The sequence below is a fragment of the Porites lutea genome, chromosome 6 (assembly GCF_958299795.1).
Source record: "Porites lutea chromosome 6, jaPorLute2.1, whole genome shotgun sequence".
Classification (NCBI taxonomy): domain Eukaryota; kingdom Metazoa; phylum Cnidaria; class Anthozoa; order Scleractinia; family Poritidae; genus Porites; species Porites lutea.
In genome coordinates this window covers 28,570,636-28,584,987 of record NC_133206.1, presented here as the reverse complement: position 1 = coordinate 28,584,987, position 14,352 = coordinate 28,570,636, and the positions used below count along the sequence as shown (strand labels likewise).

At 39.0% G+C, this 14,352-nt stretch overlaps 1 protein-coding gene and 1 pseudogene across 1 annotated transcript; one reads left to right on the top strand and one right to left on the bottom strand.

Annotated features, from left to right (window-relative positions):
• Nucleotides 1-927: 927 nt before the first annotated feature.
• Nucleotides 928-9,808, top strand: LOC140942126 (uncharacterized; annotated as a pseudogene).
• Nucleotides 9,809-10,167: 359 nt separating this feature from the next.
• On the bottom strand, nucleotides 10,168-13,888 carry LOC140941741 (uncharacterized). The gene is made up of 12 exons (XM_073390754.1): nucleotides 13,695-13,888; nucleotides 13,246-13,297; nucleotides 13,033-13,068; nucleotides 12,822-12,883; nucleotides 12,366-12,482; nucleotides 12,211-12,273; nucleotides 11,713-11,794; nucleotides 11,528-11,609; nucleotides 11,166-11,301; nucleotides 10,989-11,054; nucleotides 10,467-10,526; nucleotides 10,168-10,371 (listed from the first exon to the last, which is right to left on the bottom strand). The coding sequence occupies exons 1-12, from the start codon at nucleotides 13,818-13,820 to the stop codon at nucleotides 10,267-10,269; spliced, it is 987 nt and encodes a 328-aa protein (XP_073246855.1). The 5' UTR covers nucleotides 13,821-13,888; the 3' UTR covers nucleotides 10,168-10,266.
• Nucleotides 13,889-14,352: the final 464 nt, after the last annotated feature.

Here is a 14,352-nt window from a genome sequence, read left to right as displayed (position 1 = left end):
GCGAATATATAGATTTTTCTGCGTTTTTTAAAAAAGTAAAAATTCACGAGCACTCGTCATTGCCGTACACTGATTTTGTGTTGTGAGTTCCTGGTGTACACGTATCCGTCTGTTGTCCACTGAATGGGATTGTCGATTGAAGCGAAGAAATAAACCGACTTCCAAGCCGTAAATAACTACCTGCTTACTTGATGTACACTTTTGAAAACCTTTTTGCAATTCCAAGTTGCTTTTCTGAAGTACGTATATAAGTATTTAGTAAAATCCAACTAGTGGTCTATTATCAATGCTGCGTTCTGATTGGTTGAGCTACTACCAGGCTATAGTTACCCCCTAGTAGCGAAAAGCGCGGGCTTTTAGGCTGCAAAAAAGGATTAAGACGGAATCCATGAGGAAATTGAGTAATTTTAGCTTTCAGTGGACAAAAACCTTGTACCAGAATAATTTAAACAATACCGCATTCTTTTTTACATTTTTCAAGGGCTATAGATATAACTAATTCACAAATTTCTTTAATGGCTGTCTTTTCATCAAGTTTTGATATGCAACACTGCACGCCACTTAATATTAAAAGAACTGCTTTGCAGCAACGTCTTTTTGTTCGCCTTCTCCAGCTAACGGTGTTATACTTTTGTCCTTCAAATGGAACTGACTATAAGTGAAAATCTTTATTGCCCTGTCCTGATTGTGTGTCGTGCATTTCTCGTGTACGCATTTAACTGTACCCGACGCGAGTCTCCATTCCAAGGGAAGCACAGTGCATGCTGAAGTATTGAATCAGTTTTTGTCATTCTGGTATAGATTGATGTCAAAACAACCTGACATACTAGTGCGCCTAAATAGGTCACATGCACGACGCTTGACTATTTCAGTGTTATATATTGCTGTTATTATTTACCGAAGCGTTCATGTAAAACGTGGTCAGTCATGTATCACTTAAGTTCTAAGTTTATTTTTCGCAAATCAGGGATATACCAAGAACGATGTACACCTTCGCTATTGTTTTACTCCTGGTTGCATTTCAAGTCAGCTGTGATGCCGCCCCACGCGGCTTAATTCCAGAGCCAACAACTCATGCGGATGTCTCTCAAGGGAAACCTGCGGATGTCCCTCAAGAGAAACCTGCGGATGTCTCTCAGGAGAAACCTGGGGATGTCCCTCAAGACATATCTGCGGATGTCCCTCAAGAGAAACCTGCGGATGTCCCTCAAGAGAAACCTGCGGATGTCTCTCAAGAGAAACCTGCGGATGTCTCTCAAGAGAAACCTGTGGAAGTCCCTCAAGAGAAACCTGCGGATGTCTCTGAGGAGAAACCTGGGGATGTCCCTCAAGACATATCTGCGGATGTTCCTCGAGAGAAACCTGCGGATTTCCCTCAAGAGAAACCTACGGATGTCTCTCAAGAGAAACCTGCGGATGTCTCTTTAGAGAAATATTTGGAAAAAAGAGCTGGTAGGTAAATTCCACAACAAAACTTAACAAAAAGACCCCAATCTTGCGGATGTTTAGATGGCGTTACTGTTAATTTCTGTGTACCAGGGTTGTTTTCCTTTTTCATAAGAAAATTTCAAGGACAGTGTAATGACTACAGATTCCTTGGGAATTACACTATTTGTAATGTAATACATGTATGACTTGTGTAAACATTTTCATTCAACATTGAGTTAAACCAAAGTTGTTTCCAGAAAAGGAATTACCGTTATCCCAGTTCCAAAATTGTTTCCTGTTGACAGTTTGTTCACATTATTGGAAAAATTTATTAAAAAATTTTCAATTTGTAGCTTGCACCGACAAACAAGATCGTGGAAATTGTCAGTACTGGAAGAACAGCGGTTTCTGTCATCGAAGTAGCAGATACTATGCGTATATGCAAGATCACTGCTACGCCACCTGTAGTAACTGCAGAAGTACTAGTAAGTAAAATACATGACATATTGTGAATATTCTGATAATGAGCTAGATCCTGTATTTAGCCCATTGCTTACATTTAACAAATTTACATATATCCAATTTGCAGCGTGTCGGGCAGACAAACAAGATCGTGGAAATTGTCAGTACTGGAAGAATAGCGGTTTCTGTCATCGTAGCAGCAAATACTATGCGTATATGCAAGACCACTGCTACGCCACCTGTACTAACTGCAAGTGTAAGTAAAATGCACGATATACAACAGTGAATATTTAAATCATGTGGTTTTTAGCATATCGCAATAATCCAGTACTTTGCCACTGGTTTTCACTCTCAGGTAGTAATATATAAGTCCCTAACTGTTTCGCGTCACAAATAACTTCTGCTGCTTTTGCAGCTTCGCTACAGTTAATTGATATTTCCAGGTTTCCATTATGATATTTCTCCCAATAAATTGTGCTGGGCGATGGACTTAAAAAAATCGCGGTACTCTGTCTTCCAATGTATAATATGTTAAAAGTATGCACAACTGAGTGATTCAACCAGGCTTAAATACTTCTGTTTACATTCAACGTTTTGATCCTAGTTGTGTGAAAGGCGATTTGCACCTTATCAAAAGTTCAGTGTTGTTAAAATTTAATCAGCTAAAATAGAGTTGATTATTTGTGTTTCAGCGCAATCCACTACAGCCAATCAAGGTGAGTTCGTAACTAATGAATCAACCACGAGAGACCGTATATCATACTACATTTCCAAACACCGAGAAGAGAGTTGACACCATGCATGGCACTCAGCGAAGTACCCATTTTTTGACCAGTCTTGACGTGTTGGTAAATGTCGCAGGTGTTTGGAGTATATTCTCAAACGATCGAAAGGAGAAAACGGAGAAATAAAGACTTGAAAATCTACTAAGATCATAATCAAAACACTCCCACGATCACGATTTTCTTTGTTAAAAGCAATGAATTACTAATCAGTTTGAGAATTACACGCTCTAGTTGCTGGTCGTGAGTGGGCTAACATTCGACACCTAATCCGGCAATTCAAGTTTGCTTCTGCGGTGAATTTACCTTTATCAACTTTAAGTTGATATAACAGCAGCATAACATGGTAAATAGTTTGAGGCCATGGGTATCAGTAGTTCGTATAGTGAGATCGTCCGGATGAGAGTAGTTCTAAAAAAGTGACCAACAACAGCTCTTTTCAGAACTACACTTGGCAGCTACAGGCCAATGACACTGTACTAGCTATTCAGGCTGATAGTTACTTAAGCAAGCTTTCAACTTGACCGTTGAAAAATTCTTTGATGACGATTTTGAATTCAATTTCTAAAACATCACTCTTTTTCAGTATTAATTTCTAAAATATTCCAGTTATAAAAGCTATAAGACAAGTGCAGTTGTAGATATGATTTTTAATACCACAATGTGGCCGGTGTTATTCAAACCTTTTGAAAAACTCAAACTTTGTGGGTGTAATTATATTTACAGAACATTAAAAAGGTGGCCGGGAATCTGTACAAATCAGAATTTTCTCTTACATTGAACAAATTTAAATATATCCAATTTGCAGCGTGTCGCGCAGACAAACAAGATCGTGGAAATTGTCAGTACTGGAAGAATAGCGGTTACTGTCATCGAAGGAGCCGATACTATGCTTATATGCAAGACCACTGCTACGCCACCTGTACTAACTGCAACTGTAAGTAAAATACACGATATACAACAATGAATATTTAAAATCATGCAGTTTTTAGCATACCGCGATAATCTAGTACTTTCCACTGGTTCTCACCTTCACTGAGGTAGTAATAAGTCTTAATTGTTTCAACTCACAAACAACGTCTGCTGTCTTTTGCAGCTACGCTACAGTTAATTGATATTCCCAGGTATCCAATATTATATTTCCCTCAATAAATTGTGCTCAGTGCGTGACGGACTTACAAAAGTTCGCGGTACTCTGTCTTCCAATGTGTTTATGTTAAAAGTATAAACAACTGAGTGACTGAACCAGGCTAGCTGAGGTACTTCTGCTGAAATTCAATGTTTTGATCCCGGTTGCATTGTGTGAAAGGTGATTCGCACCTTATCAAAAGTTGAGTGTTCTTAAAGGGGCTGCTTCACAGCAGTCCAGTTCATTTTGTTTAATTTTGCCAATTACTCGACCTCAATCGGTAGGGAACTTAAAGTAAGCAAAGAAATTACAGGTAAATGACAAAATCAGAGATCCGAGACAAACAATTATGTCTCCTGAGCATTATTTTTGAAGTTGCAAGCAGCAGGGATAAACTTTGAAAAACTGTTAGGCTGAACAGTTTTCAAAACCCTAATTTCAATCCCTTTCAATCTTCTTCAGTTTTGCCCATCCCTGGCATCTGTTGTTTCTGTTATGTTATTTTAACCTTCCTTTAAAGTTTTAAGCGGTTATTTTTATGTCTTTTCTTAATTTAACGGCAGGGGCGGATCTAGGGGGAGGGTGCAGGGGGTGCGCACCCTCCCTCCCCCCCCCCCGAGATGACCTGCGGTTTTCTAATACAACTGGTATTCTGGTTTATTGTTGTTGAAGTAGAACAAGAGACGAGTGCACCCCCTCCTAAAAAAAATCCTGGATCCGCTCCTCAACGGGTATTTTGTAATTTCCTAATTTGGCTGAATTTCGTGACAGAGCTCCTTTAAAATTTAATCAGCTAAAATAGAGTTGATTTGTGTTTCAGCACAATCCACTGCAGCCAATCAAGGTGAGTCCGTAACTAACATGTCAACCACGAGAGACCGTATTTTACTACATTTCCAGACACCGACAAGAAAGTTGACACTATGGCACTAGCTCAGTGGCCGGAGTACTTTTGACCAGTCTCGAGGTTTTTCTAACTGTCGCAAGTGCTTGAATTATACTCTCAAACGATCGAAAGGAGAAAACGGAGAAATAAAGACTTGAAAATCTACTAAGATCATAATCCAAACACCCTTACGACCACAACTTTCTTTGTTTAATTATAAAGCGCAATGAATTACTAATCAGTTTGAGAATTACACGCTCTAGTTGCTGGTCGTGAGTGGGCTAACATTCGACACCTAATCCGGCAATTCAAGTTTGCTTCTGCGGTGAATTTACCTTTATCAACTTTAAGTTGATATAACAGCAGAATATAACATGGTAAATGGTTTGAGGTCATGGGTATCAGTAGTTCGTATAGTGAGATCGTCCGGATGAGAGTAGTTCTAAAAAAGTGACCAACAACAGCTCTTTTCAGAACTACACTTGGCAGCTGCAGGCCACTGACACTGTACTAGCTATTCAGGCTGATAGTTACCTAAGCAAGCTTTCAACTTGACCGTTGAAAAATTCTTTGATGACGATTTTGAATTCAATTTCTAAAACATCACTCTTTTTCAGTATTAATTTCTAAGATATTCCAGTTATAAAAACCATAATATAATTGTAGATGTAGTTATGATTTTCAAAACGGTGGCCGGTGTTATACAAACCTATTTTAAAAAACAAACTTTGTGGGTGTAATTATATTTACAGAATATACTAAAAAGGTACCCAGGAATCTGTACAAGTCAGAATTTTCTCTTACACAATGAAAAAATTTAAATACATCCAATTTGCAGGGTGTCGCGCAGACAAACAAAACCGTGGAAATTGTCAGTACTGGAAGAATAGAGGTTACTGTCATCGAAGGAGCCAATACTATGCGTACATGCAAGACCACTGCTACGCCACCTGTAATAACTGCCAATGTAAGTAAAATATGATATACATGTACAACAGTGAATATTTAAATAGTGACCTACAGTAAATTACCGCTTTACCTCTGTTAACAAATTGACCCGCGCCTGAGTAGTAAGTTTCTAAATGAATGTTTCGAGTCACAAACCTGAAAAGGTCCGTTGTCTTTTACAACTAAACGTTATAGTCAATCGATAATCCCAGGTCTCCTTTACGATATTTTCCCTATAATTTGGGCTGAGCAATAAATCAATCAATCGATTATTATCGATTAAAATTTACACCTGATTTGTGTTTCAGCAGCCAAGGGGACTACTTCTACATCCCAACAAGGACGTGAGTTGAAACAAAACTTTCAATACGATACTGATAACTTGGGTATTGTTCTACAGCAGGTTTGGTCTAGGGCAGGGTAGAGAAATTTAAAGATGCCTAATCTGCAGTAGGGTATAGAGCATTAGGACGAAATCCGATAGGAAATCGAGCAATTTCAACTTTTAGTGGACAAAAATTAAACCTTGTACCAGAATAACTTTAAGTATATTGCAGTCCTTTTTGCATTTTCTTAAAGTTTAAGATATAAATATTTGCCTGAAATAACTCCAAAAACAATTTATCGTGGGAAGTCGAGGAAATGAATGTCAACGTTCAGAGAAATTGTGCCGTGAAACTCAGGCAACATTTCATCATCAGTTACTTGCAAGTGTTTCATATTAACTTCAATATTCGTTTTCGACGTTTGGTGTTGTTAGAAATGATTTCTTTTGAGAAGATATTTAAAACAGTTCAAAAGAAGTTTGTAATACAGTGTAAATAATGTTGGTACTAAGTTTTTGTCCACTAGTTACTCGAACTTCTGATGGATTTTCTCTTAACACTTGAAAATGAAACTGAACCTTGATGAAAATACAATCACTACAAATTCAAAAGCAACTGACTGTGTTAGTGACAGAATTTCGAGAAAATAGCAATTCTGGGATAAGACGTATATTTTTGGTTTCTAGTCTAGAGTAGGGATAGAAAATTGTTGCTCAACATGGTCTGGTAAGGGACTTGTCAGAAATTAGTATGGGGGGGGGGGGGAAGGGGTGGAAACAGGGTGAAGGTCACAACTTTTTGAGACTCAGAAAAGGGAGGGGTTATGAAAAATGGGCCGTTAAAAGGGGGAGGGTCATACAAATATACGCCCGTGATCATGCAGAGGTTCACCCACAGACGAAAAAGAAAGTTCGTTTTTTGGTAAAAACAAAACCTGGCAGAAGTAGGAGAGTCGAGTGATCAGCTGTCAGCATTACAAAGAACAGATTAGACTATAATTTGAGTTTTCATAATACTGACTCACCCTAGTGTATTGCAAGAACTAGATTTTATCATTTATACAAGGCGGGTAGGGTCATGATATTTTAGGCCAAGCTCAAGGGGAGGGTTAGCAAATTTTACTCCCATTACAGGGATGGGTCACCTCATTTCCGAACCCAAATTTAAAATTCTCACCCCCTCCCCCCCTGCTAATTTCTGACATGTCCCTAAAGGGTAAAGGTTTAAGAGTCCCAGCGGCAAACACCCACCCGAAGCTAAGTCACCGTCGCAATCCCTTCTTCCCCCAAAAAAATCAAACCCCAACCGGGCAGAGAGAAAGGCAGAGTCCGTTGTTTGATAGATGTATCACACTGTTTGTTAATGTTTCAAAAAGGCTTTGTTTTTCAGTTCCTACGTGACTATGTCAACTAAACTCAAGTTTGAAGATATTGAATGCTAGAATTAATTTTTCCCACCATTCATCTACGACTGATTCGTGTGCCTTCCTATTGGCTAATTCTTAACATTTAGTTGCGAAATCTGATTATGATATGTATTTATTTCTAAAAAGAAGTGCAAAACGCCTGCTTAAAAGTCCACAATTACTGGCGTGCTCAGCATGGGGCGCGAGCGCTGGTCTGGGATGCCACCTTGGCTCAACATGCTCAGGCCTGGGCTAATCACCTGGCGGCCACAAACACATTTGAACATGCAAAGAACACTGGTGAAGGAGAAAACCTTTTCAAATCCGGCGGAGATGCGTCATACAAAGAAGCAGTGGACGCTTGGTAAGTGCCTTGCATAATCTAACTAATCTTAGGCTGTGTCCTGCACACTTAGTACCCGAGCATTGGTACAAAATAGTTTGGACACTTGGTACGAATACTCCAAGTATCAAAGTACCATCAAGTGCCCGAGTACAAGGTCGAGACCTTGCACCCAGGCACGGAAATTTTCCCCTTGTTCTGGTGTGAGAACTTGGAAAAAGGTGTGTTCACATTAGTGCTCAGCGAGAATCGTACTCAGGCACCGTGCTCTGACACCAAGTGTGAACATAGCCGCATATAATTTGCTAACATGGAGCCGAAACATTCGTTTGTCTCGTCAAAAGTAACTATGTATTTACTTTGCTTCTACAATGTTTTTTTTTTGTTCTGGTTACAAAAACTACTAATAACCTACTTATAACCCATTATAACCCGCCACTTGGAAACACTTAAAAAAATTAATGGAGCCCAGTCATGGTATTTTGAGTTATTTTGGCCAGGCTGTCACTTGAACGAAACCTGAAAGTAGTAGTTTACGAAGATAGAAAAACACTAAAGAAATAATAATAAACCATAACAGAGCAAGGATGGTTAAGGATGGAAGAGACTGACACGGATTAGAAACAACAAAGATGCACAAACCGTGACGTAGCTCCTTTACCATCTTAGATCAAAGTGAAGAAACATGTTGAGCCCGAAAAGTGATCGGAGGGTCGCAGTTGAAATCTCAGGAATGTCTGGATACATACATCTGAAATAATACATAACCTGTGGTTTTCTGTTCTCCACTTAATTAAGGTACAATGAAGAAAGACTCTACAATTACAACCATCCTGGATTTAGTATGGCCACTGGACATTTTACGCAGGTAAGCTTGTGTATTGCTCGCTCAATTCAAAATTTATTACTGACCATATCGAATTGGAAGCAGCTTGCAAAATAACTACCGACAATTTATGCTAACACTAATGTGAATATAAATGAAGGATGTCTGGTTGGTTAAGTGGGATGAATGCGTAATTCGCTGCACGTATAATAGCCGAAAAAGCGCTGAAATTATCAGTTCAATCTGAAATGCGAGCAATATTTGAAAGAAATGCAACGGATACGGCAAACCCTCACCTCTCAAGCATTAAGCCAGTTATGTAATTCATGGTACTAAATTTGAAGTCAAAAGCTGATGAATGTTATATATGCTTAACTTTCAAAAAACCTTGAGTTGATTCAAGACTACTGAAACATACAGCTTTATATCACGGCAAAGATATTAAACACCGTAAATAAAATGAAATTCAGAAACTACAGTCATGAAACAAAGCACTCGATTGCGATCTCACACAAACTGTACTCGTGCTGAATTTTAAACGTTTTTATTGGCAGGTGGTTTGGAAAGGCACCACTAAATTGGGATGTGCGATTCAGAAAAGAGGACGGGAAACCTACATAGTGGCACGCTATTCCCCACCAGGAAACGTTGTAGGCACTGGCACGTTCGCAAAAAACGTGGGACGAAAGGTACATGTATGTTGATATAACAGTGATAAACTCGCTCATCTTAAAGGACATTGTACTTGCACTTATACTGAGGTCTATTTAGGTCGTTGATATCCAATCGCGAAAACAGAAAACTACCTTAGAATGAGCTATGGAGGAAGCCTTTTCTACAGTAAAGCTTTAGAACCCTAAAATGAACTGGAAGACGAGAGAAAGAGTTGTTTTGTGTTATTTGCCTATCCAAAGTGATTTAGCAACTAATTTGTAGGTCAAAATTTTTATCAATAAACTAGAAATCTACACATAATGATGATGACAGTAATTTGTTTTTTCATTCTCAATATGTAGAATCGTGGTTGACCTGAGAGGACACAATAAGGAAATGCGCCCGATCGACTGTGATCATTGGACACAGAAGGGCGGAGGCAATTTTCAGTATTGTTAGTAGATGTAGACAAAAAGCTCAATAAAAGCTGTGGTAGAATTGACTAGCCGTTAATTTTTTATTATTAAAAGCAAACGTTTCGCCTCTAAAAGGCATATGGGTTAGGAACGAAAAAAGAAAGTCGGCTCAGAAAATTGAGGCAAAACTGGGAAGAAGGGGCGGGGGGTGTTAAAGAGAGCCCATGAATCAGTTGAGACTACCGCCCTACTGATATCACCCCTGAGTCATATCACTGAATGTTGACAAGTTTAATTATGTGATAACGATAAGGACCACTTATTACAAGTATCTTTGTACTCTAAATACCTTCTGTCCCGATTGTGCTCGTTAAATGCTTGAAGGTTGCATGCTCACTGGAATGCCAAAAAGTTGCTAAATGATTGCCAAAAATCCAAGAGCGGCTACCTAAATTTCAAAAGTTGCTATTTAAATTTCTTGATATTTTTAATTATAAAAACATTAATCGTCCCTCGCAATAATTGCTGACATTGGTCAGTAAAAATAGCTTGAAACTTAAAGAGTTGCTCGCAAATATGGGTGAAATTTAAGGCCGGATGCTCTTAAGTCTGAGGTTTCTTGCTTTGAAAATCATTTGAATAAATACTGGTAATGATTGTGTCAAACTAGAATTGGACTCCTTGCAATGCTTGCTTTTCTTCTTTTGGATAACGGAAGGTCGTCAAAACCCTGTTCCTGACTGTCAGAAATTTCAAACTCTGTTGCCTGAAAGACGTGGAAAGAAAAAACATTTGTTGCTCGTAAATATGCTTCTATTTGAATCGAGTTTCTTTTCTTGTTTGTTAGAAAATCATACTGACCTCATCTTTCATTGATATAGCTCTCTTGACACTTCTTGGCTCTCCTTGCTTTTTCGCCAACTATATTAAAACATAAATAAATTAAAAAATGAAAATCAGTCAGGCTGATTTTTTTAAATATATAGTTTCTTGTTTTCCAGTTACATCACGTTGTTTGCCTTTACATGCAAGTCTGGATTTTACCTATAATGTTCCATATACAAGTCTCAAATTGTTCGAAATGTTTCGTTCCTTTCGGTCTTAGAATCAGCGCTTACATTGCTAAAAACAAATAAAGACACATCTTTGGATACGACTCTTAAGAAGCCTACCATCACGAACCAATGGCATGGCAAGTCCGTTGCTAGTCACTCTCCTAACCTGCGTGGCAGGCGTAAAAAGGGGAGGGGTAGGTAAGGGGAAAGAGTTAAAATCCCCTCCGCATTCTCCTGCTCCCCTACCTCTTTCGACGCCTGCCGCGCAGTCTATTTACACTCGGAAAAAGAGAGAAAAAGACAGAGGAGAAGCTTATAGACGAATCACCTTCTTGGACAACTGCTTTTTTCCGGATACATCCATCTTGGAACACTGCTGAGTTATGTTCTCTAGCTGTCATTAAACAGAAACGACGTTGTTGTAATCAGACCGTTTAAAATCATATGAACAATGGAGAAAGATCATGACATGTTTAATGAGACTACTCTAGTTAGTTGTACATACCCCATCCACTGCCTTTTTTTCTTGTTGGACAGCCGCCTGTGAAGGCTCAGCAGATTCTAGTTCTGCAATTCTTTTTCTGAAATACTTCTGGAAGCCCTCTGACTGCAGTTTCTTTTTGTTGACAACTTTTCCAAGCCTGAAAAGTGAACAAACTTCGGCTAATCAATTGAAAATATTATACCGTTAAAAGACGCAGCTTATATGCTCTCGTGCTTTTGTTAGGGCGCGTTTCATCGGGGCTTTCACAGCACTGAAGACGCGGGGTCCTACGTATACTTTACAGGCCCGCAGGGATGTCAAGGGATTACCTCCCTGTAACAGGCCAGAAAATGAATGACACACTCTGAATTAATAATAGTTACCTCTTTCCTTTCAGAGTGCTTCTTATATATCCTTCTTTCTCCAAGCGTTTAACCAGACCTTGTGCGGTGCTCATTTCTATATCTAAAAGCGTCATCAGTGAATGAGTATCAATTTTTACAGTGATTAAAATGTTTGTTTAATCCAATCAAACTGGAATAGTTGTAATAACTGAGTATTTACTCACTGAGAGAGCGTGCCAAAGTAGTGGGCAGTATCCTGTTCAACTCTCTACAGGCAAGTAAGGTTCTTCTCCACAGACAAGTAGCCTAACATTTGATACAACCGGTTCATTTAAAAAAATAAACATAAATACAACGGTTAAAACTAAATGTTGGACCAGAAATATAAAATAAAGATGCACTGCTAGTCTTTTTTACTCGTATGCCGCTTATACTCCATTTGGTAGCACACTCAACCATCTACTCGTGCTAGAGAAATTGCTAAGAGTTGTCTGTACAAGCTGCTGGCAGACCCCTGTAGCCGTTTGCAAAGCGCATTTAGTCATAGTTACTACAGCACATTTTAATTTAAAAGTGAAAGAACAGTCCGGCACTGAATGATTATTGAACACCTGCACTACCCTTATGGCCGACAGTAGAATAATGGTACTTTACAGTGGTTAAAGAGACAAAAAAAGAACTAATGATAAGTTTAATATATATATATATATATTTTTTTTCACCTGTAGGGCAATATTGTTAAGGTTGGCCAAAGAAAGATCCGTACATTTACCACTGTATTCACCCTAAACAAAGGTAAAAAGATAGTCTATGTTAAACGTTGAAGATACTTGCTAAACAAAAGGCAACAACGTTCAACCTTCGTTGAGAGTCTTACCTTGGCACAATCAACACAAACATGAAATTGTGGCGCCTCTTCCTGCTTTAAGACATCGAAACACACAGCGTGCTGCCAGGTATCACAAACTCCACAGAGTATCATCAAGCCTTCATCCTAAGTTGGAAAAGTTCTACCTTAATCAAGTTCTCAGAGTTGGAGCCGAGGCATAAAACCGTACCATATTAACCCAAAACCTTACCAGTGCAAGGTTTTAAGCAGTCGATCGAGTGAGGAGGCAGGGGAAGGATATTATTGATTGCCAACCATGAAAATGAGCCTGTCCTAAGGCTCTCTGAAATGAATTATCGTTGGAGGACTTTGCCGCAGCATTACACAGTCATAAAAGAAAAACGTTTGTTCTCCCTCTGATATGCGCGGTCACAGCGACTTGTCAATTGAAAAAATATATTGTGCAAAGCTAAGAAAGAAGTAGTCTTTAAACGTCTGTCATACCTCATCATCTCCGCAGGGGCACTTGACTCGGTTTTCCTGCTCGATATCCTCTGCTGGCTGATCTGTTGGGTTTATTTGATGAAAAGAATATGTTAAACTGTTCAAACAATGATCGACGGTACGAATTTTAATTGTCGATCATAAACGTCATGAAAAAAATAATAAACAACTAAGCAAAAGCGAATAAGAAGAAGCATGCAACATGCTGTACCTGCATGCACTTTGTCGCAATCCATATCTTCCATTTCTAAAACAAGGATAAAAAATCGCCTCTTATTTTTTAGAAAGTCTCGATTCATGAGGAGGAGGGGAGGAAGGCTTCCCCCTCCTATACCTCTCTCTTAGAGCTTTATCGCTCAAAATAAAAAAAATCTAACCACCACGAGAGTGAACGGAATCAAAGTACAATAAGTAGTGTTATTACCTCCCTTCTTCTCTGTAATACCTCCTTTTTCCTGGTCATTCTCAACTGGTGACTAAAAAGGAAAATAAAAGGATCATTCTCGTATAAAGCTAAACGAACATGAAGCCACTGGTATTACCTATGTTTAGAGCTCATTAGTGAGATATGATGCGACTATCATCATGATCATGCCAGATATCAAGGCTGTCGACTGGCTTTGCCGACAAACATAAAACAAGAGTTGGTTATAGCAATCAATGTTCTGCAAATCAAAACATGTTAATTTTACAGTAAGTCATATACCAGGGAAACTCGCACACACGCGTATGCCTACGTCATTTGTTACTATCAGTCTCAGCAGTCTCTCATCCTAGTTGACCTGGACATAGATGAATAAACACGACGTTTCATAATAACTGGAGTAAGCCTGGGCAAAACACTTCTGATCGACATAAAGTAATCAGCAATACCTTACTTGGATTCGCTTGCTCGGGAGCGAGATCTGGTGAATTAGTTTCATTTGAAGGACTGCTTACAGGTTCCAGATCAATGTTATCGGCTTGTTTGTGATTTTCCTCAATGACGTCCTCTTTCATGTCAAACTGCTGGCAGTCCGTTTTAATACGCAGCTTTACTCTGTGAAGGTAGAAAGGGTATAACCTAACACTCGCTGAAGTAGTGTAGTAGATCTCATGATACTGACACGACTCACTTCGTTTTAACTTAAATACTTACGTATGAAATGGCTGCAGATGTTTCAAAACCAGAAAAATACATGAAAGAAAGGAAGAGAAAATAGTGTCAGGACTGAAACAGTACAAAGATACCCAGATAGTATTGCTTTGAATTAGTCACACTAGCATAACTGTAAGTATAAGGGAAAAAATTCTGTTTTAACAACCGGTTATCTTCGTGGCATATCCATTTTAACTAACAGCCACCTCTCCTCAACGGCCACTTTTTTTCGTCCGAGCGGACAGTCCATACATGGACTCTTGTTTACCTCTCTACAACGTGACAACGGCCACCATAGCGCGTCCCCAACTGTCAAAATAACCTCTCGACAACGGCCAGTTTTTTCAGCGAGTGACGAATGAAGTCAGGAATGGCCATTAAATTTGATCCATG